This window comes from Centrocercus urophasianus, unplaced genomic scaffold (genome assembly GCF_019232065.1).
Source record: "Centrocercus urophasianus isolate 14NV4802_14NV808 unplaced genomic scaffold, USGS_Curo_1.0 seq_14, whole genome shotgun sequence".
Taxonomy (NCBI): domain Eukaryota; kingdom Metazoa; phylum Chordata; class Aves; order Galliformes; family Phasianidae; genus Centrocercus; species Centrocercus urophasianus.
In genome coordinates, this window is record NW_024884586.1 from 32,336,089 (window position 1) to 32,356,184 (window position 20,096).

Sequence of the window (20,096 nt, forward strand, 5' to 3'; positions counted from 1 at the left end):
TTGGAAAGGGTATCAGGCACTCCTTCTTTTTATAACTGGAATTATTTTAACTTTTTATAAGTTTTTTTCTGTAATCAAATAATTTATTTTTTTTTTTCCCCTTTTCTTTTTTTTTTTTTTTTTTTCTTTTTTTTTTTTTTGGTAAGAACAAGTTTGTTGCTTATGTAGTTCATCAGGTTTTATTTCCAGCTGCTCAGCCAGTGAGCATATCTCTGATAACAAGAACACACCATGTGCATTTCTACCTATTTTTTCCCAGATTAGAGTGATCTAAAGTTTTAGCATGTAGGTTGTTACAATTTCAAGTTTTAAATTGGTTTTCAGTTCGGGCAACATTTGATTACTTTTTTGTCAGATATGTGCTTCAGAAAGTCGTAATTCTTTTATTTGTTCTGGTTCCAAGTCCTCTTTATTGCTTTTTTTCCTTTCATATTGCTCTGCTACTATTCTGATCAGGCACTTTCATTGGATTTTTGTGTTGGGAGCTTTTCATCAAGTTTTTAATTCTTTCATCCAAGTATTTAATTTCTTCTGTTTTCTTTCATGACATTTCATCAAATTCTTCCTTGTTCAGAAGCAGAACAAAAGTGAATAAACTAAGAGAAGCTAGGGTGGTTGTGCCACCTCCTGAGAATGTTACATTTTAAGGACTTCCAGGTTAGCTCAGTTGTGGCAGAGAGGCAAGGGCATGATGTGTTTCTGCACATAGAGTTGCACCAAGCTGTACAAAAGCAAGTAATGGGACTTATAAAGAATGTTGCTGAATGTTGCCATGCCATAATTACCCTGCTATCTCTTGTGTGTGTATACTGCTATTGCCTACAACTGTCCTAGTGTTCCAGGGTAATAGTTAGGTTTCAGGGTTAGTTCATCCCAGCACAGTTACGTGTGTGAGAGGAATTTCTTTAACTTCCAGTTTATTCAGACAGCTTCTGCAGCTGAATTTCCAAGGTTTCTTTCCATCCAAAACAATGAGGTAATTTTAAGGCCCTGTTGAAAGGAGTGTTGCTACTGGTTTCTGCAGAGAGATGATTTTGCCCTGCATGTGATGGGGTTTGGCCAGAGGACATCCCAGTGGCAGGGGACATTTCCACGTGTCCATTAACTTCATCTCTCCAATCCCAGGTAGCCTTTTTCCGAGGGTGAGTTGTGCTCAAAGCATCACCGATCCTGGCTTTGTGCTGCCCCTCTTGGCCCACACTTTCTCTTCCTCCCCATGCCTTGTCCTTTCCCCAACCTCTGTATGCACCCAGATGTGACACTTCCTTCTTTCCCATAAGGGAAATGAGCCCTTTCTCATGTTTTCCTCTGTCACATCCAATCTTTGCGCTGGCTGTGTGGCGCTGTTGGATGGTGGACATGGCCAGAGAGGCATCTCATTCCCCTCCCACTGCCTGGGGTTTATTTTTGATACTTTGAGGCTGCTCAGCTCCTCATGTCCCCTCTGGGGGGAAGGAGGAAGTGGGTTGAGGAGGTGAGGGGCTGCCTGCCCTGCCAGGCCGTGCCCTACCCTGCAGGGGATACGTGGCTGCGGAGAGGGGACAGGTGGCAGGAACAAGCCATCTCACCATTGCACCCATGACAGCAGGAGGAGGCTGGAACAGTGTGTACCTTGCAGAGCCTGCAGCTTGCCTGGAGAGCAGCCTCTCTCCACAGCAGCCGCTTCCCGCTTCTCCCTGTGCGGGCTGCGTGGGCTGCACAAGGCTGGGGGATGAGGCTGGGAGCCTGGCTCAGCATCCACCCTCTTCCCATTCAAGGACCAGATTTGCTTGCATGCTGGGGAGGAGGATGGCCGTGTGGTGGGTCCCCACAGGGTTGAGAAGCTTTGGGGAGCACCTTCTATCCCTGTCTTCCCTTCCTAGGCTGCTGTGCCCACAACCAGAGGCTTCCCCTTCCCTTTGCTGTATGCTGACCCAAGGCCCGGCCAGAGCCCTGTTATGTAACCCCCTGGGCGAATCCTCTGCAGTGCTGCCAGCTCCCACACACTGGGCGGTGTGATTCATCCTGGTCATCTGGTGTTACCCAGTGCTGCTGGAAGCCTGGCAGAGGTGGGAGGAGAGCTGTGCTGGGGCCACATTTGGTAAGCGATGTGTGTCTGTGGGCTCCTGCTGCAGCCTGAACCTCACTCTGTGTTCCTGGCACTGAGCTCAGGCAATGGAAAGTGTTCCAGCACTGCAAATGCTTTAAAATTACGTGTGTGTATATATAGCGTTATAACCACCACTTGCAGGAAGAATCTTTCGTGCTCACCAAGAGGTGAGCTGGGCAGGGCAGGAGGATTCCTTTGCTCCAGGAGCTGAGCCAGATACAGGGGTACTGCGGATGCTGGAACCTCAAGGGCAAAGCAAATGGAGATGTCCAACAGAACCTGAAGGAAAGACTCGGAGGTCAGGAGTAAGGTGGGAGGCTGAGGAGAAAGAGCTGCACTTGGCGGTGGCAGGGCCCGGGAACTGGAGGGGAGCCCCAGCCCATGGTGGGGGCTTGGCTGGCTTCCCTGCTCCTGGTTTGGGGGACTGAGCACCACAAGCATAACCCTAGCCTGTTCCTTGCCCTGGGGAAGCCCCCTGCCCAGCCCAGCACTGCCCAGGGCTGGGCTGGGCAGAGCTGTGCTGTGCTGCAGATAGAGAGGAGCAGGTGGCTGCACACCAAACTCCCACTCTCCTCGCTGCCTACCACTGCTCCTGAGTAGTGAGAGGGGCCTGGGGATGGAAGAGTTGCTCTCTTACCTTCCCTTTTCCTCCTTTCTGGAGCCCACAGTGTTTCTGGCACCTTCTGCTGGTGTGAACTGCAGATGTGACCTGCAGTGGGCTTGTAAAGAAATTGCGAGCAGCCATGCCCATGTTTCCAAGATGTAGGGTTTATCCCAGAGGAGGCAGCACTTTTCTCTGTGCTGGCATGGCACCCTGCTCTATGTGGGCATGTCACCCTCACAGGGGAAGCAGCTGTCTGCCTCCAGGTGCTTTCCTGAGCCTCTGATACCAAATAAGAGCAGCACTAGTCAGCCTTGCTGGTGTTGGTGGGTGTTGGAGATGAGATGATGCCTGTTGGTGGGACAGCTGGCTAGCAGTGGTTGAGGAGGGCACCACCACTGCGGGGATGTACAGGGACAAGGGACGTCGGCTGCTGGGTCCTTGTCACCTCTCTGTGCAGTCATGTCTTGCTTGGTGATGACAAAATGAGTCTCTGAGCAGGTGGTTATGCCTGATAGGGGTCATCAGCTGCTGCCAGGTGGTCGTTTGTTTCCAGACTTTACTGACTCCAGGGTCTGATCAGCAGGGCAGGTTGCTGTTTCTGATGTGTTTCTCCCTGTTGGCAGGATGTCTGTTTTCTGGCAGGCTAATAGGATGGAGCTGGTACATGTTCTCTGACCCAGTATCTGTCCTGAGAGCTATGTCCTGGAGGCAGCGCCTTGGGGGTGGTGTCCTCAGTATCATGCCCACTCAGGGCTGGATGTGGTATGCAGCATGCCTGTTCTGCTGTACACCAACCTGCAGGGACGGAGAGGTCACCATGCCCTTTGGTGCCTTGGCCAGGCTGTGCTGAGCTCAATGCAGGGCCTGGATCAGACTTCCCAGCCCCAGCCTTGTCTGTGCTGAGTCAGTGGCAATATCTTATGTTTCCTACCCTGCCCCACTCACTGCTAGCCAAGGCCAGGTGCTGGAGGTGCATGGCCAGGGACACAGACAGGCATGGACCTGATTTTCCTGTTACATCAGTCCTTGTTTTTCCCTCTTGCTGCCTGGCTCCTTGGGAAGGAAGAGAAGCACTTGTGTAGCGGGATGATGGCTTTCCAGGAGACATTAGGCAAGCAAATATCTGGTTTTATAGCTTGGCTTCCCTGCTGACCAGAAGCAGGACCAAGTCCCATGCCACAGCTGCTGACCTGCCACAAAAACTAGTGAGTCTGTTCTGCCCAAACAGCATGTGGAGGCTGAGCAAGCACTGGCATTTGGAGGAGCCCAGCTTAGTTATCTGAGCTCTCCCAAAGCTTTGTTTTGGTGTTTTGCTACTCTGGCTTTCCCTTACTGCTCTAACAAATGAGTTTGCTGTCAGAATGTTTAAAGGGAAAGACAAATTTTATAAAATTGTGTCTACGAAAAATAAATGTTTGATTTTTAATTGGAAATCTGATTTTCTGGATTAGTGCCTGCCCAACCAGAGAGGAGAAGCAGATGCTGGTGTATAAACAAAGCAATCAGGGCACTGATTATTTAAGGCAAACCTCACATACTGCAAATGGTTCATAGAAATCATCCAACAAATAATTTTGAACAGTCAGTCTGATAAATGCACTGCCTGTTAACAGCCATTGCAAGAGGAGGAGCAAGTGCTTTTCTGTGCCCTGCACCTTTCCTAACCCTGTATTAGCATATCTCTTGTAAGACCTTAATGGGCTAGGGCACGTATTGTGATTCCTGCCTGTCTGTTACTGCTTCATTTTCCCAGCTGCAGCCCTGCCTCTTCTGCATTTCCTCATGTGGCTGCCACTGTCACTGCTAGGGACAGTGCCTGCCCAGAGGGATGCCTGGCTGTGACTGACACTGGTCATACACGCTAACAGGGAGCTCTTACAGGGAGCTCTTACGGCACCCCTGGATGTGAATACACCCACCTGGTTTTGTTATTCTCAACATCATTTCCTCTGCTGCCCCATAAAGGTCAGGAAAAGCGCAATGTCAGGAAGCTTCCCTGCAGCAGCGTGGCAGCAAACAGGAATTGCTGTGCTGATTATGTGCACTTGGTTGGACTTCTCTGTGCTGTTAACGGAGTATTGCGAAGTACTGCATTATCTCATAAACTGATGTGAAAATGTGGCTTAGGTCTTTTGGCAGCAGCTCTCTATCTGACTTACAGTACCCATGCAACCTCTCGCTATGGGGATCTCTGCTCTGGAGGGAGGTTGCCCATGTCCTACAGGTCTGGGCTCAGGCTGTGCACAGAAGCAGAAATCTTCTCTTGCCATTTTTGTGCACGTGCTGTTCCTATGCGAGTTACCTATCTGGTTGTTTCCAAGCAGTTTCTGGTAGTGCTGCTGCTATGAGATTTGCAGAAGTTCTCCTAAGAGAACCATAAGAGTTGGGATCAGATGGAAAAAATGGTCCAAAATGGCACTGGTTTGGGAATCTGAGGCTGAAGGAACTGGTGAAAAGGCAGGAAAGTGAGCTTGAGATCATCTTCAGAGGAGATGTGATTTGCTACAAGCACTGTTACATGTTACAGGACTGAGCATGATGGGATGGCTTCTTTGGACCAGGAGGTGCTCAAGAGGGGGGGGACAGATCTGCCCTGGTGGTTTTAGGCCTCTCTTGCTCCTTAATTGTCTCTGTGCAGGAAGACTGACATTGATGAAGTACTGCTGGGTGGAGAAACAGGGATTGGCAGCACTGGGTAGGTGAAGGCTTGCATTTGGGAAGCCTGCAGGCAGGAAGGATTGGAGTGACAGCAAATACAGCCTGCTATTAGTGAAAGATGGTAGCAAGAACGGCTTGATAGGAGAAGCCAACTCACACCAGTCCTCTCACCCTGTCATCTTGCAGCAGTGTGTTCTCCCTATGGACATGAGCAGAGAGCCTAGAAACAAACTGCAGGATCTTACTGCCGGCTGCTGGATTGCTGGTGGCAGAAGCGACTCAGAGGTTGCTAAGTCTCCTTGATTATTTACTGAAGGTCCAACAGCTCCCTCGGCCAGAGACACTCTCTCTGTGTTAACAAAAAGGCAATGAATTATTTAGCAGCTGGAAATGCCAGATGGTGATGGCTCTGCTGTTTACATGGGGAGGGGAGGGAGGAAGACGTGCACATGGAAAGAACAGATTGAGAACATCTCTGTAGGAAAGTGCTGACCCGGCCACGGGCCCTGATGGCCTCACAGTGGGCAAGAGGCAGCCTGGCTGGAACAAATGGCTGCTGTTTGTTTGTCCCCTCACACACCCAGCTGAGGCTGGGGTGTCTCCAGATGCCATGAACTGGCCATGTCAGTGCATATATGGCTGCACACCTCCAAGATCTTAAGCTGAGTGATCTAAGAGGGGGAGATTGAGGCTACAGCAGTGCACATAGATGCACATGCTGCTGTAGTCTCCCATCTGTCACACTGACACATCTGCAGTAAATGTTTCTCAACAAAAGCAAATCCTTGTAGAGCTCAGGAAGATCCCCTTTCTAAGCTGAGGTATTGTGTGTATGCTCTCCCTGTGATCCCCAAGGACCTCTCAATCAGATTTCCTTTGGTGTTGAAGCAGACTTTGTCCTGTTTGGTTTTGATAGGAAAAAATGCCATAAACACTTTATATACCCAGGTCTCTTGAGGTGCTGGCTGCCTTTGTTTGCATCCTCTGTCGCTGCTTAATCAGTTTGTGGCTCCTGCTTTTCTTCATCTGTCCTGTCCTGTCCATGTGGTCCAGGAGCATCCTGCATCAGTGATGAGCTGGGGTTGAGTGGCTGCAGGGGCTGCAAAAAGTCTCTGTCTGCAATTTAGGCAAAAATACAAAGCTCTCAGAGTCCATGTGAGTGGGTGCAGTGAGGTTTCACATAGCCTCACAGGTTGTGGTTGCAGTATCTCTGCTCAATGGATCTGCAAGACAAGGAACTCATTTAACTCCATAGAAATTTCAGGCAGGCTGGAAGGTCACCTTGTCAGGAGCACAAGTGCCCAAGAGTAGAGATGCAAAATAGCCAAGGTTGGAAGGGACTGCTTGGACATCATCTGACAAAAGCCCCTGCTCAGGGTATGATCAACTTCAAAATTACTTTTGGTTGCTCAAGGCCTCCAAATACAGTGTTTTGTCTGGCTGTTCCCCCTCATGTCGGTAACCCGTCTGTCCCTAAACAGAGAGGTTTTTGATCCTCTCCTCCTGTGCTTCAGCAGCAATTTGGCACCATCCTGGCACACAAGTCTGCAGTATCTCTGTTAATAATGATCATGCTATTTTACACTGGCTTCTGTAGGATGTTTGTTCACAGGGTTCCCAAACACTGCGGGTTTGGAGAGGATCCTCTCCTCCAAACTACAGTAGTAGAAAAGGTTTGGAAGTAAGAGACAGCCTTAACTGTTAATGGCCTTTAAGCATTTCCTACTGGCAGTGACTGTAGCCTGCACCATCAGCTCTCAGAAGGAGTGGAGGAAGTCTTGGAAGGAGTAATCCTGGTCTGGTGGGAAAATGGAAGGGTAGTCCCATGACACTCAAATCACGCACACCATGATGGGGAAGGGAGGTCTGGACTGCATCCCACAGTAGCTTTGGCTGTCAGGAATTAATGAAGGGAAGCCCTAGCAGCCCCCTTGCTAACATCATCATTTCTTTTTCTCAGAAACTCGAGCCAATGCTTTGAGTCCTCGTTCTTACCTGCTGACTGCAACAGGGTGGCCATGGCTGAACTCAGCTTCCGAGACTGAGTGGAGGGGTGGTGAGAGACCTGCCTCAGGTATGATAGAGACAACCAAATAGCATAGGCTTTAATGCGGGTAAGGAAAAGAGTATGAGGTAACTGTAAGACTTCGTCAACTCCCTTCTGCCCTGTGTGCCACAGCCCTTCCCTTGTAGCTAGGACTGGGGAAATGGCTCTCCCTAGAGGTGATCAAAAACTGTGGAGGTACGGCATTGAGTTACATGGTTTAGTGGTCATGGTAATAAGAGTTGGACTAGATGATCTTAGAGATCTTTTCCAACTTTAATGATTCTATGATTCTGTGAAAATGCAAGTTCAGCACCTAGCTTCATTCCCTCCCTGCCCTTAGCAAGCTCCCAACCTCTGTGAAGGACCGGAGGGAGCCATGACCCTTTTTCAAGCAGCAGTTGCTTTATCCTCACCCTGGCCCTGTGTTGCAGGGTGAGGCCCTGTGACAGCACCAATGGAGAACGTGTACTCGGTGGAACCAGCGCTGGATGGAGCTGGCCCCACCTCACTGGACATACTCAGCTTCCTGGACACCCTGGTGAACAGCACTGAGGAGCAATGCTTCAGTGCCCGCTCACGCAGCACCGTCCTGCAAGGGCTGCCGTTTGGTGGCGTGCCCACTGTGCTCGCCATCAATTTCATCCTCTGGCTGGTGAGCAGACCAGGAGGGTGCCGTGTCCACAGGCTCCTGGGAGAACATGGGGGTCAGGGCTGGAAACTCAGTTTGCTGTGTCCCAGCCCCTAAAAGGATGTACCTCTGGGAGATGAGGAATAGCTGTGTCCTAAAAGAAACCTTGTTGCCACATCTCACCCATGCTGGAGGCAATCTCCTTGAGAAAGGAGATCAACCAGAAGATGTTTGGGTCCCTGTAATGCCCTGTTACTATGATCTGTGTGGGCCAAGTAGCTGTGAGGTCCTTCCAGCCCTTTCCTCTGATTCTGTGGGACAGTCCTTGCTGTGTTGGTATTTGGGTAGCCAAAGATACATCTGGTAAATGTCCTCCCGTGGTGCTGCAGGTTGGTGCTTTGCAGATGTAGTGGGAATGGAAATGAACTCCTGTGCACATGGGGACTTTTTCTGCCCATCCGAGTAATGATGCTCAGCCAAGGCCCACAGTGAGCTTCACCTGGGGTTACAGGGAAGGCTGTGGATATGGTGTCTGTGAGCACAAGTGTGTGTTACAGATGTGGTGACAGCCACACGTGTATGCAGTTGTGTGCTGGTGTTCCCTGCTGCTTTGGTCACGCAGTTCTGATGGCCAAGAGCCTTGCACACTTTGTGGTGGATAGCAGATAATGCTTGAGCAGCTGCAGAAGCACCAGTCACCAGCACCTCAGGGATTGCTGCCGCACTGGGAAATAATCCAGCTTCAGGGGTCTCTCATGGTGCGCATACACTCAAGGCTTCAGGCTTCAGAGACCACTTGTGCTGTGTCAGTGTCTGTGATGTTACCTGCAGCAGCAATGGTGAGGTTGTGGATCAAGAGCAGTTTGGCTTGAGGACAGTATTATGTGAGCTCATCAGCAGAAAAACAGGAAGGAGGGAGATGGTGAGATTCTGTGGCAAAAACCTTCACTGTCCCTTCCTTCCTCCTCCAGCTCCTTCTCCTGATCTTCTCCTGCCTTCGGAAAGCAGCTTGGGACTATGGGCGCCTGGCACTGCTGATGGACAATGATAGGTGAGCAAGCCGCAAGGCTACTGCAGGTGATTGGCTTCAGCCTCTCTAATGGGGCTGTGGTGCAGCCCATAGAGGAGTCCTGAGAGTGCTGCTGTTTTGTCCAGGCCAGAGGTGATGACCTGGCAACGAGGCCAGCACTCCTGGCCGGGGGGAACACAGGCATTGTCTGCTGCAGGAGAAGTGGTGACATGGGGCATGTGGTGACATGGCTCTCGGTGCCATTTGGGCAGGATGCACTGCCTGAACAGTGCAGCAGCTGGGCTGCTGAGGAAAATCTCAGTGTGGTTTCCCTGTGGCTGTTCTCCCCCTCTTTTCTGCAGTCTTTCCTGTGCCTCACTCACTTCTTTCTTTTTCATCCATCCGAAGTTTGACATCACTTTTCTATGGGGAGCAGAGTGAGAAGGAGAAGTCCCCATCAGAGAGCAGCCCCCTAGATGTCGACAATAAGGACATGGTAAGTACACAGCAGCTATGGCAAAGGCAGTCTGCAGCTGCTCTTGGCATTCTCAGCAAAGCCATTTTGAGATGCTCAGGACGCTCACTGCCAGAGATGCCATGAGGGCACCCAGAGCTACCCTCACTACCACTCTACCACTGCTGCAAATGTGCCTTTTTCTCGTCTTGGTGGCATTAGGCACAAAACAGGCTACACTAGAAACAAGCACAGTCCAACACATTTTGCTGTCTCTTCCTGTCTTTTGATAACAAAAGTTCAAAAGTCAATTAGTATTATAGCTATTAAAAAAAATGAACTTATTAAAAAAAAATAACTAGGCAGGGAAAGTAGAGGATCAAAATAATTGCAGGTGGCAGAATAACTGTTTAAAGGCATCATATAGGATATTGTGTGCAGATGTTTGTTACTCATCAAAAATAAGGGAGAAAAAAAACAAAAGGAAAGCCAGCATGGCTAAAAAGCAGATTAAGGAAGATTTATAGATGTTAAGATTTATAATTTAACCTTTTTAAAGTTAAGCTGTTTCCAAATGAGGAAAATCTGAACTCTGGCAGGTTAGGTGTAAAATGCATTCCAGACAAGGGGTAAGAGGAGTTTGTAGGAACATTTGTAGAAAGCTTGAAAACGAGTACTTAAATTATTTTTCAGACACTTAGAAACAGGAAATCTGCCAGAGAGCTTGTGAGGCCAACAAATATTGGCAGTAGTAAATGAAATGCTTGAAAGCAGAGTGTGGCAGGAGATCTACATAAAGTCACTTGTGTCTGTGTTCAGTGAGGAATAGTTTTATCTTGGGTAAAGGTGGGGAGAGGAGAGGAGTAGCAGGGACAGCTCTCACAGGAGGAGAAAGGAGGGCATCCCACAAGGCTCTGCCTGCAGCTCCTTGCATTCAACGTCATTATAAGCCCCCACAGAAAGGGGACAAAGAGGAGGAGATAGAGCCCTTAGGGTCCCCAGGGTCAGCTCCATATTAGGGCTCTGGGTGTGGTGGCCCTTACCTCATCTTGTCTCTCTCTCCTTCCAGGGATTCTGCTCCTGGCTCCTTTCTATCTACCAGATGAAGTAAGTATGTACTGTCAGTGTTGTGGGATGCTGGTCCCTGTGGGTGGTGGTCCAAGAGCTAGAGCAATGGAGGAGAGCTCTGCTGAAGTGTCCCCCAGGGGAGAGAGCAGAGGCTCCTCTCTCTCTGTCCTCCACTGCTTTGCTGACCCCAGGTTCCTGCCCCAATGGACAGGGCTTCAGCGTCTCCCAGTAAGATCCAGTTTTACAATGGGATGGCAGCCTGAGGGCCCATTGCCTCTGTGCCCAAATCCCACATGCTGCAGGCAGAATGCCATGAGTTTTCAAGGACTCTGTGGGGCTAGAGCAGCTCCATTGTGAGCCCTAGTGTCCCCAGAGTGGGTATGGAGACAGCGGACCACAGTGGTGGTGACAGTGATGGTGGTGACATCCCCAGCACTCACTCCCACTGCTCTCTCCCAGGGATGAGGAAATTCAGAGCAAGTGTGGGATCGACGCCACCACCTACCTCTCCTTCCAGCGGCACCTCCTGGTCCTGCTGATGCTGGTTTGTGTGCTCTCCGTGGCTGTCATCCTGCCTGTCAACTTCTCGGGGGACCTCCTAGGTAGGTGCATCCCAGCCTCAGGGTGGCACAAGCACTGCACTTTGAGGTTGGAAGGTGAAAGGATCCTTCTGTCAGTTATGGTTCTTCAGGGTGGTGGGGGCTTACTGCGGACCTGGGAGGTAGGAGGACAGGAGGAGCAAAGAGGGCCCACAGGCATCGTTTGCCCTGCAAGCATGAAGATGCTCTCTGCACCAGATTCTCATAAACTTCTGCTTGTCCTCTTCTCCTGCAGGACACAACCCCACTCACTTTGGCCGGACCACCATCGCCAACATCCCAACACAGTACGTAACTCTGGCATTGGGCAGCTGCATGTGCAGCTGCAGTGCTGCAAGCACTCAGATGTGCTTGCAGTAGTGCATTGTTCTGGGGCCTGGCCTTAGCAGCACAGCACATGTGGGAGGTTGTGTGTCTGTATGCACCACATGCGTTCTTGGCTTAGGTCTCCAGCACTGGCAGCAGGCTCAGAGGGTTCTGCTGGGTGGCTGGGTGGCTATGGCAGAGTGCTAAATACCACACTGGTCCATTTGCTGCAGCGTGAGCTGATGCAGTTCTCTCCTTCTCCAGAGATCGTCTCCTGTGGCTGCACAGCATCTTTGCCCTCATCTATTTCATCCTCACCATCCTCTGCATGGCTCACCACTCCATCCACCTGGAATACAGAGAGAATGAGAAGGTGAGCTGTGTCCTCCCCACAGCCACCATCCCTGCCTTTTTCAGCTCAGATGGACAGCTCTGGATTTGCTGTGGTGTACGTAAAGGAAGCTTTAGAAGCAGCTCAGACCTGGATAGACATGAAAAGACAAGGTCATTTTTCTCCTGCTTCTGAAGAGAGTCTGGAGGCAAATGTTCTGCTGCCTTGTCGCAGAGACTGGATCTCAGCTGTGTCTAGCTGTCAGAAGCTGGCTGTCCAGCCAAGCCCTGAAGCTGAAGCCCTGGGGCTGGCAGTTGCCCACAGGCTCTCCTGTTCCTGCAGCATGCGGGAGGCCAGCAAGGGACAAAGGCTGTGGGTTCTGCAACTCCTAGTGCCTCCACCTAAGTGCACAATAGTGTCTGAGCCCTTTCCCTTAGTGCACATCCCTTCCCTTTCTGTACTGCAGAAGATATGACCACAAACTGCAATCTGGGCTGAACAAGATAGCAAATGAATGGTCCATGGACCCCAGCCCCATCCTTTGCCTCTTCTCCTTTCCTAGGTCGCCCGGACATTGATGGTTACTCACATTCCCATGGAAATCACAGACCCTTCACTTATCATTAAGCACTTCCAGTGAGTAGCCTCATCTCAGCAGGGTGTCCCCATCCTACCTGGGCTTCCCTGGGGAGGAGAGAGAAGTCTGTCTCAATTCCTGTCACTGTCCCCTGGTGTCACCATGTCCATGTGCCCACAGTGAGGCCTATCCCAGCTGCACTGTCACCAACGTACAGTTCTGCTTTGATGTGCGCAAGCTGATGAAGCTGGATGCAGAGAGGTGAGTACATGGGGACCCTGTACCTGTCTGTCTGATGGAGGCAGAAGAACTGTTCTATCTGTTTCCTGGCAGGCGTAAGGCAATGAAGGGCCGGCTTTACTTCACCACCAAGGCACAAAAAGAGGGAAAGATCATGATCAAAACCCACCCTTGTGCCCGGATCTTCTGCTGTCGCTTCTGTGGCTTTGAGCAGGTAGGAAGCAGAGAGTTGGGCTGCAGGCAACGTGATCCCAGTGTGGGCAGAACTGCAGGCAGCACAGTAGCTTGCCCATGCCCAAGCCCTCGCTGCTCCCACAGGTGGATGCTGAGCAGTACTATGGGGAACTGGAGGAGAAGCTCACAGATGAGTTCAATGCTGAACGCAACCGCATCACGCTGAAGCGGCTTGACATGGCCTTTGTCACCTTCCAGGATGAGCGTATGACAGCTGTGTGAGTGTCTCTTGGGCCTGCTGGTGCGAGCATGACCTGATGGTGGTACGGGATGAGGCCACCATTTCTGGGGACAGCAGGGGCACTTTGACAGCTCCTCCAGCCAAATCCAGGCAGCCAGTCTGTTTCTGCCTGCCTGGAGCAGCAGGGAGAGACTCATGAGAAGCAGGGGGGATTCTGAGCCTGTGGTTTGGACCTGACCCTGGGCTTCCTCCTGCAGGATTTTGAAGGATTACAGCCACATCCACTGCCGGAAGCATCCTCAGCAGTCTTCTGTGACCACTGTGGTCAAGTCACACCAGTGGGGAGTGCGCTACGCTCCAGCACCCAGTGATATTATCTGGTGAGCTGCCAGGGTGGGAGGAATGGAGAGAGGAAGGGCCAGCAGTTGGGAAGGGGAAACCATATCCATAGCTGTAGAGCACCTTCCCAGGGTGACGGGCTGTGAAGAACCTTCCTGTGGTTATAGCTGAAGTTACCTATGGTAACTGGAACAATCGCTCCATAGGTTGCAGGATCAGACAAGATTTGGAGCGATTGCCAGGCTGTGACTTCTCTAGCCTTAATCCCAGGCATCCTTGTAGCACAGGCCTCACTGTGGTCATACTCAGATCCTGGGATCTCTGTATCTGCGATGCAGCAACATAGGAAGGAGAGCGACGGTAGGCTTAGAGTAAGGGCTATGGGGTGGTTGGTGTGGGGAGCAGGGCACAAAGCATTGGAGGACTGAGACAGAAGACCCAAGACACACAGTGGTGTTTCCTCTGCACTGCATCCAAGTTATATTTTCCTCTCTTAGGGAGAACTTGTCAGTCCGTGGCACATCCTGGTGGGTGCGATTCATTCTCCTTAATATCTGCCTCTTCATCCTCCTCTTCTTCCTCACCACACCGGCCATCATCGTCAACACCATGGACATGTTCAATGTCACACGACCTGTGGAAAGCCTCAAGGTAGTCCCTGGAACACAGTCCTGAGCCCTGAGCATGCCTGAGCTTTGGTGCCTATGTTCATGGGGAAGGGCAAGTTGGTGGCCGTGCAGGAGAAAAGGGGTGGGAAGAGCTCCAGAAGATGTCAGAAGCTGCTGGCAGCACACTGCTTTCCTGCTTATTGACATGGGAGCTGCTGGAAGAGCACGGGAACTTAGCATATTTTCGTGATGCCTTTGGCTGTCCTCAAGCTCTTGCCTCCTGGAACATGTCCCTGCTCATGGAAGAGCTGCTCCATGTACACCTGCCCAGGGAGCTGCCTGCAACATGACGGAGCAGTGGCAGTGTAGGCAGGCACAGCCTGTTGCTCCCTGGAGCTGGCAGAGTCCTAAGAGGGTGTCCACCATCTCTCCTCCTGCAGAACCCAATTGTTACCCAGTTCTTCCCCACGCTGCTACTCTGGGCCTTCTCCGTCTTCCTGCCATTCCTCGTCTACTACTCAGCCTTCTTTGAGTCACATTGGACAAGGTAAGGAGACCCCCTGCTCCTCTAGGACCGCTCAGGGCCATGCTGGAAGAGAGGAGCCCCAGTAGCATCATCATGAGTGGTGTTCCCCAAGGGTCGGTGCTGGGGCCCTCTCCTCTTCAATATCTTTACTGATGACCTGGATGAGGGCATTGAGTGCACCCTCAATAAGTTTGCAGATGACACCATGTTGACTGGAAGTGTTGATCTGCCATCCCTGTCGATCTGGGGGTAGTGAGGCCCTGCAGAGGGATCGGGACAGGCTAGATAGCTGGGCTGAAGCCAACGGGATGAGGTTCAACAAGGCCAGATGCCAGGTCCTGCAATTTGGCCACAACAACCCTAGGCAATGCTACAGGCTTGGGGCAGAGTGGCTGGAAGACTGTGTAGAGGAAATGGACCTGGGGTTATTGATTGATGCTGGGCTGAACATGAGCCAGCAGTGTGGCCAGGTGGCCAAGAAGGCCAATGGCATCCTGGCTTGCATCAGAAACAGTGTTTTCAGCAGGAAAAGGGAAGTAATTATCTCCCTGTACACAACTCTGGTGAGGCTGTATCTCGAGTACTGTGTCCAGTTTTGGGGCCCTCACTGCAAGAAAGACATTGAGGCCCTGGAATGGGTTCAGAGAAGAACAAAAAGCTGGTGAGGGATCTGGAGCACAGGGCTTATGAGGAGTGGCTGAAGGAGCTGGGATTGTTCAGTCCGGAAAAGAGGAGGCTCAGAGGAGACCTTATTATTCTCTGTATCTACCTGAAGGGAGGTTGTAGTGAGCTGGGGGTTGGCCTCTTCTCTCATGTAACCAATGATAGGACTAGAGGGAATGGCTTCAAGCTGCACCAGGGGAGATTCAGGCTGGATGTTAGGAAATACTACTTCTCTGAAAGAGTGGTCAGGCACTGGAATGGGCTGCCCAGAGAGGTGGTGGAGTCACTGACCCTGGAGGTGTTCAAGGAATGTTTGGACGTTGTGATAAGGGACATGGTTTAGTGAGAACTATTTGTGATAGGTGGATGGTTGGACTGAGTGATCCTGTCCTGGATCCTGGACTGGTGATCCAACCTTGGTGATTATGATTCTGATCACTCACAAGGAGTGCAAAGTTCTCTTTTTCTTCCCTTTCCCCAGGTCAAGTGAGAACCAGCTTACCATGCACAAGTGTTTCTTCTTCCTGGTGTTCATGGTCATCATCTTGCCCTCACTGGGACTGACCAGGTACAGACCAACCTGCAGCCTGGGCATCACACTGGAGTTGTCTTCTCCCCACAAGTGAGCCTGAGAGGGCTGAGGGACAGGAGCTGCTTCCATCACAGATGACACATGGCTGTCCCTGGGAAGGAAAAGGCTCGTGCTTTAGTGATGCCACGCTGCACCCAGATGGGCACAGACAGAAAATACACCCCATAAAGTAGGTGAAGATCTGTCCCAGACTGTCACAGCTAGCCTAAGTTGCTATTGGTGCCTGTCTTGTGTTGAGTCCTTCAGCAGATCCCAGAAGGACCAGGTCAGGTATCTGCATAGTCTTGGCTCCAGTAAGTGTGATTTGAGCCCAGGGCAAGGCAAGGCAGGTGCAGGCTCTATGTCCCCCACGCTGCTCTGTGTCCCCTTCCTGAGCTGCCCCTTTGTTTCTCCTAGCTTGGATCTCTTCTTCCGTTGGCTCTTTGACACCCACTTTCTGGACCAGGCTGACATCAAGTTCCAGTGAGTAAAAGCCTTCTCCCCAAAACTTGAGAGCCTGCAGAGCAGAGCCCAGTGCCAACTCTGCTGCCCTCTCACCCTCCCTGTCCGTGGGGCAGGTGTGTTTTCCTCCCAGACAATGGCGCTTTCTTCGTCAACTACGTTGTCACCTCCAGCCTGATTGGGACAGCCATGGAGCTGCTGCGCATCCCTGGCCTCTTTGTCTATACCACCCGGCTCTGCCTCGCCAAGTCAGAGCCTGAGCGGCTCCACATCAAGCGGGTACATGGCCCCGGCTTATTCTGAATACACAGGTGATCCTGTGCACCTGGAGAGGCAAAGGCAGTAACAGTGTTGTTGGTTGTGTCTCAGAGCCAAGCTTACCAGTTCCAATTTGGGTTGGAGTACGCGTGGACCTGCTGCATCTTCTCTGTTGTCATGACCTACAGCATCACCTGCCCCATCATTGTCCCCTTTGGTGAGTATGGCGCCACTGTGTCCCCATCCATGCTGAGAACAGCTTGTCCCAGCTGTCAGTAGCAGTGTGGAGACTTCCCATGAAAGGAAGGAACAGCCACCAAAGATCCCCTGTCTTTCCAACAGGTTTGCTCTACATGCTGCTCAAGCACATGGTGGACCGATACAACATCTACTATGTGTATATCCCCACCAAGCTGAACCAGCGGCTCCATGTGGCCGCCATCAGCCAAGTTGTGGTGGCCCCCATCCTCTGCATGTTCTGGCTGCTCTTCTTCTCCGTCCTGCGCCTTGGTAGGGACAGCTTGGGACTGCCCCTTGCCACTTCTCAGGGTCACCAGTCTGAAGTTCTGGGGGATGAGCTGCACCCTTGAGGGATGATGGTGTCACCTCTGAGTTAGACACAATGTAGGGAGTGGGAAGAGGGATGGGAAGACATGATGAAGACCTGAGAGATGCAGGAGTATCAGTTAGTGTTTGGAAGAGGGGGATGAGAGCTCAGAGCACCCCCAGCATACACCACCCTGAGGCTCAGTTAGGTGTACAGCAGGTCCTTGGAGGTTCACGTGTTGACCTCATGTCTCTGCCCTAGGTCCCACCCGCCCTGTCACCCTCTTTACCTTTGTGGTCCTCCTCTCCTGCATTGTCTTCTCCTTCTTTGGCCTCTGCTTGAAGAAGCTACAGCCACGGAAACCATCCAGCTACCAGGTGAGCAGGGGCGGCTGCTTCCCATCTCCCACTCTGTGCTTTGCTTGGGTGCATTTGCAGTATAGAGTCAGAGAGTTTGGCTACACCTGGATCAGAACAAGGGCAGGGATCAGTCCTGGCTCTGGCAGTCAGCTCTTTGGTACCCATGCAGGAGCTCCCCATTTCCGGACATCAGCGCTGGGTGGTGCTGTGGTTGGAGGGTCATGGCCAGCATTTCTAGCTCACTTGGGTGAATCCTATTTTGGCTGGGATTTGGACCCAGCCTCAGTGAGGGATGTTGCTCTGTCTGGAGTGTCCCAAAGCTTTTCCCCTTGCCCCTGTGCGGCTTCCTCCTGTCTCCCCTCTGCAGATGTCTGATCAGTCCGAGGGTACCTTCACTGATGCCGAGCGGAGCAGCGTCTCCTCCACTCCCAACTCCAATGTGAGTACATCTCCCTAACCCTGCTGTGGGCCCCCAGCTCACTCCCAGCCTGGGACAGCATCCCCTTACATCCAGCCTCTGATCCCTGACCTCACTGCCCCTGGGGCAGCTCTTCGTGGCCACAGTACTGCAGGAGCCCGAGCTGAGCCTGACACCGGCAGCTTCCCCAGCACACCAGTCTTATGGCACCATGGGCAACCACCTGGAGCTGGTAGAGGATGGGGAGGACTGTGGTCTGCAAAACTTTGAGACAGAGCTGGAGACGGTGGAAGGCGAGTACAGGACCGGCCCCCTGATGGAGAGCCAGCCCCGCTACCAGTGAGCATCTTGCTCCCAGGGTGAGAGCCAACACCAGTGGGCACCCACCTTGCTGATGGACCCACACGTAGCTGATTTTGGAGCAGGGGGGCATCAGGACTTAAGTGAGGGAGGGACCTCAGCCCATGCAAGGCAGCGTGGCCTTGCCACTGCAGACAGGCTTGGCCACCCTGCACCCCCGCAGCCCCATCTGCCACATCCAGTCTGGGATGGGGAGGAGAGGTTGCAGGGTTTTGGGTTAAGGTCTCCCTGAAAGACTGTACTGCAAGGGGAGGAGGGAGGCCCTGCCTCTGGTCACACATCCTCTCTGCCATGACAAAACTTAGCTTGCCCATCCATTGCTGCAGCCATCCTGCTGCCTCCCATGGCCCTGGGTGCTGTCCTCCCCAGCCCATGTAGTGCTGAGAGCACTGTCCTGGCAGGGCTTGCCCTCTTTGTGCCCTCCCTCTGCTGCTGCAGTCTGCTTGTGCCCTCAGGTCTTCAGGGACAAGTGTATTTTGTGGCCATGACAACAGCTGCCTTTCACTGGTGGCTCCCATCCTCCCACTCTTGCAGCCCACGCTCCCCTCACTCCCCTTGGGGCTGCCTGTGGGGATCCGCACAGTTCCATCCCATTGCAATAGCAACAGGGGGCTGGCAGCACTCCCTGGGTTGTCCAGGAGCCTCTGGAGCACGAATGCTGCTGCACTGGGTGTGTGCACACCACCTGCTCCTGCCCAGGCAGCATCCTTGGGCTTTTTGGGCCCTGGATGCAGGAGCAGGTATTGCACTCCCAGCCTTGCTCCCACAGGGCGAGCGCACACAGTTCTGTTGTGCCTGCGTGGTTTCCTGCTGGGGTAAAGCCACAGCAGGCAGCTGATAGCAGAATGGTTATGGTGCCAGTGGGGGATCAACCCATCTGCTACCTTCTGAAAATGCAGAGGTGAGGCTCTTGAAATCCTGCCTCTTCCCATGAGTCATCCTCCTGTAGTTGCCAGTTGCTCAGGAATGAGGCAGTGTTCAGACAGTTTCTCCCCACTCTGGTGCAATGCTGTAGAGATAGGGACTGAAACTGGTGCCTGCCATGGGTGGTGCCCAAGACTGTAGTGGGATGTGAGAGAGCTCATCTGGGTCTTTCCCTTGCTAGGGGGCCATTTGCATTGCACTTCTGGGAGGGTGCCCTGCCCCAGTCCTTGCTCTGCCCAGGGGCGATGGAGGGTTCTGACTCCAGAGAACAGCACTGCAGGGATGCCCTGTGCCACTTCCCCTGCCCAGCATTACTGAAGCTGTTGGGAGTGGGGGCACAGTGTGTAAATCCTGGGGCACCCAGCAGTGAGTTGGAGGTCCCAGCTCTCAAGGCTGGCAGCCCTGCTGCTCCCGGGCTTCTACATGCCCAAGTGGTGGCTGTGGCAACCAGAAGTGACTCTGAGGGGAAATCCCAGCTCCCTACACCGATGTCCTGCAGCCACTCATCTTGGGGCTGGTAAGATGCTGGTGGCCCCATCCAATGACTTGATGCTCCCTTTCTGGGGGGACACAAGTGCCTGCGAGTGGCACTGAGTCCTGCGGAGCTGAGGCTTGGATTGCCCTTGTTTGCCACACTGTAGGAATGTGCCAGAGGTCTGTACCTTCTTGTTATTTATCGCTATGACCGTGCCTTGAATAAAATGACTTCACCCACCTGCTGCCTGCAGTCATCACCTCTGCGCGTTGCTCCTGTCTGGTAGTGACAGCCATTGTCACCCTCTGCCCAGCTACAGACCCTCTCCAAAGGCAAGCACTGTCTGTCCCTTTTGTATCCAGCCTATGGCACTGTGGCAGCAGCACAGCAGGTCAAAAAAGGCAGAGCTATCTGGGCTGGAAGCACTTCAGGGGTAAGGGGAAGATGCAGGAGCAGAAAAGGTGCAGGGGGAAGAGGAGCACCCAGTGGTGTTACCTCAGAAAGGCTGGTATAGGGTAAGGGATGTCAGATTAGGTGAAGAACTGGAACATTTAAATCTAG

The 20,096-nt window shown here is 52.2% G+C and overlaps 1 protein-coding gene across 2 annotated transcripts in view; it reads left to right on the forward strand.

Annotated features, from left to right (window-relative positions):
- TMEM63C (transmembrane protein 63C) overlaps positions 1 to 19,774 on the forward strand; it is a 24,631-nt gene extending 4,857 nt beyond the window's left edge. For both annotated transcript variants that reach the window (XM_042815009.1, XM_042815010.1), the window contains exons 2-24: positions 7,312 to 7,425; positions 7,830 to 8,050; positions 8,998 to 9,077; positions 9,444 to 9,531; positions 10,559 to 10,596; positions 11,017 to 11,159; positions 11,392 to 11,443; positions 11,727 to 11,835; positions 12,356 to 12,429; positions 12,551 to 12,631; positions 12,704 to 12,824; positions 12,929 to 13,062; positions 13,283 to 13,405; positions 13,862 to 14,015; positions 14,413 to 14,519; positions 15,643 to 15,729; positions 16,150 to 16,215; positions 16,311 to 16,473; positions 16,564 to 16,669; positions 16,795 to 16,962; positions 17,261 to 17,376; positions 17,726 to 17,797; positions 17,907 to 19,774. In XM_042815009.1, the coding sequence (XP_042670943.1) occupies positions 7,853 to 8,050; positions 8,998 to 9,077; positions 9,444 to 9,531; positions 10,559 to 10,596; positions 11,017 to 11,159; positions 11,392 to 11,443; positions 11,727 to 11,835; positions 12,356 to 12,429; positions 12,551 to 12,631; positions 12,704 to 12,824; positions 12,929 to 13,062; positions 13,283 to 13,405; positions 13,862 to 14,015; positions 14,413 to 14,519; positions 15,643 to 15,729; positions 16,150 to 16,215; positions 16,311 to 16,473; positions 16,564 to 16,669; positions 16,795 to 16,962; positions 17,261 to 17,376; positions 17,726 to 17,797; positions 17,907 to 18,119 (2,493 nt within the window). In that variant the 5' untranslated portion in view covers positions 7,312 to 7,425; positions 7,830 to 7,852 and the 3' untranslated portion in view covers positions 18,120 to 19,774. The remainder of the gene's footprint in view (positions 1 to 7,311; positions 7,426 to 7,829; positions 8,051 to 8,997; positions 9,078 to 9,443; positions 9,532 to 10,558; positions 10,597 to 11,016; positions 11,160 to 11,391; positions 11,444 to 11,726; positions 11,836 to 12,355; positions 12,430 to 12,550; positions 12,632 to 12,703; positions 12,825 to 12,928; positions 13,063 to 13,282; positions 13,406 to 13,861; positions 14,016 to 14,412; positions 14,520 to 15,642; positions 15,730 to 16,149; positions 16,216 to 16,310; positions 16,474 to 16,563; positions 16,670 to 16,794; positions 16,963 to 17,260; positions 17,377 to 17,725; positions 17,798 to 17,906) is intronic.
- Positions 19,775 to 20,096: the final 322 nt, after the last annotated feature.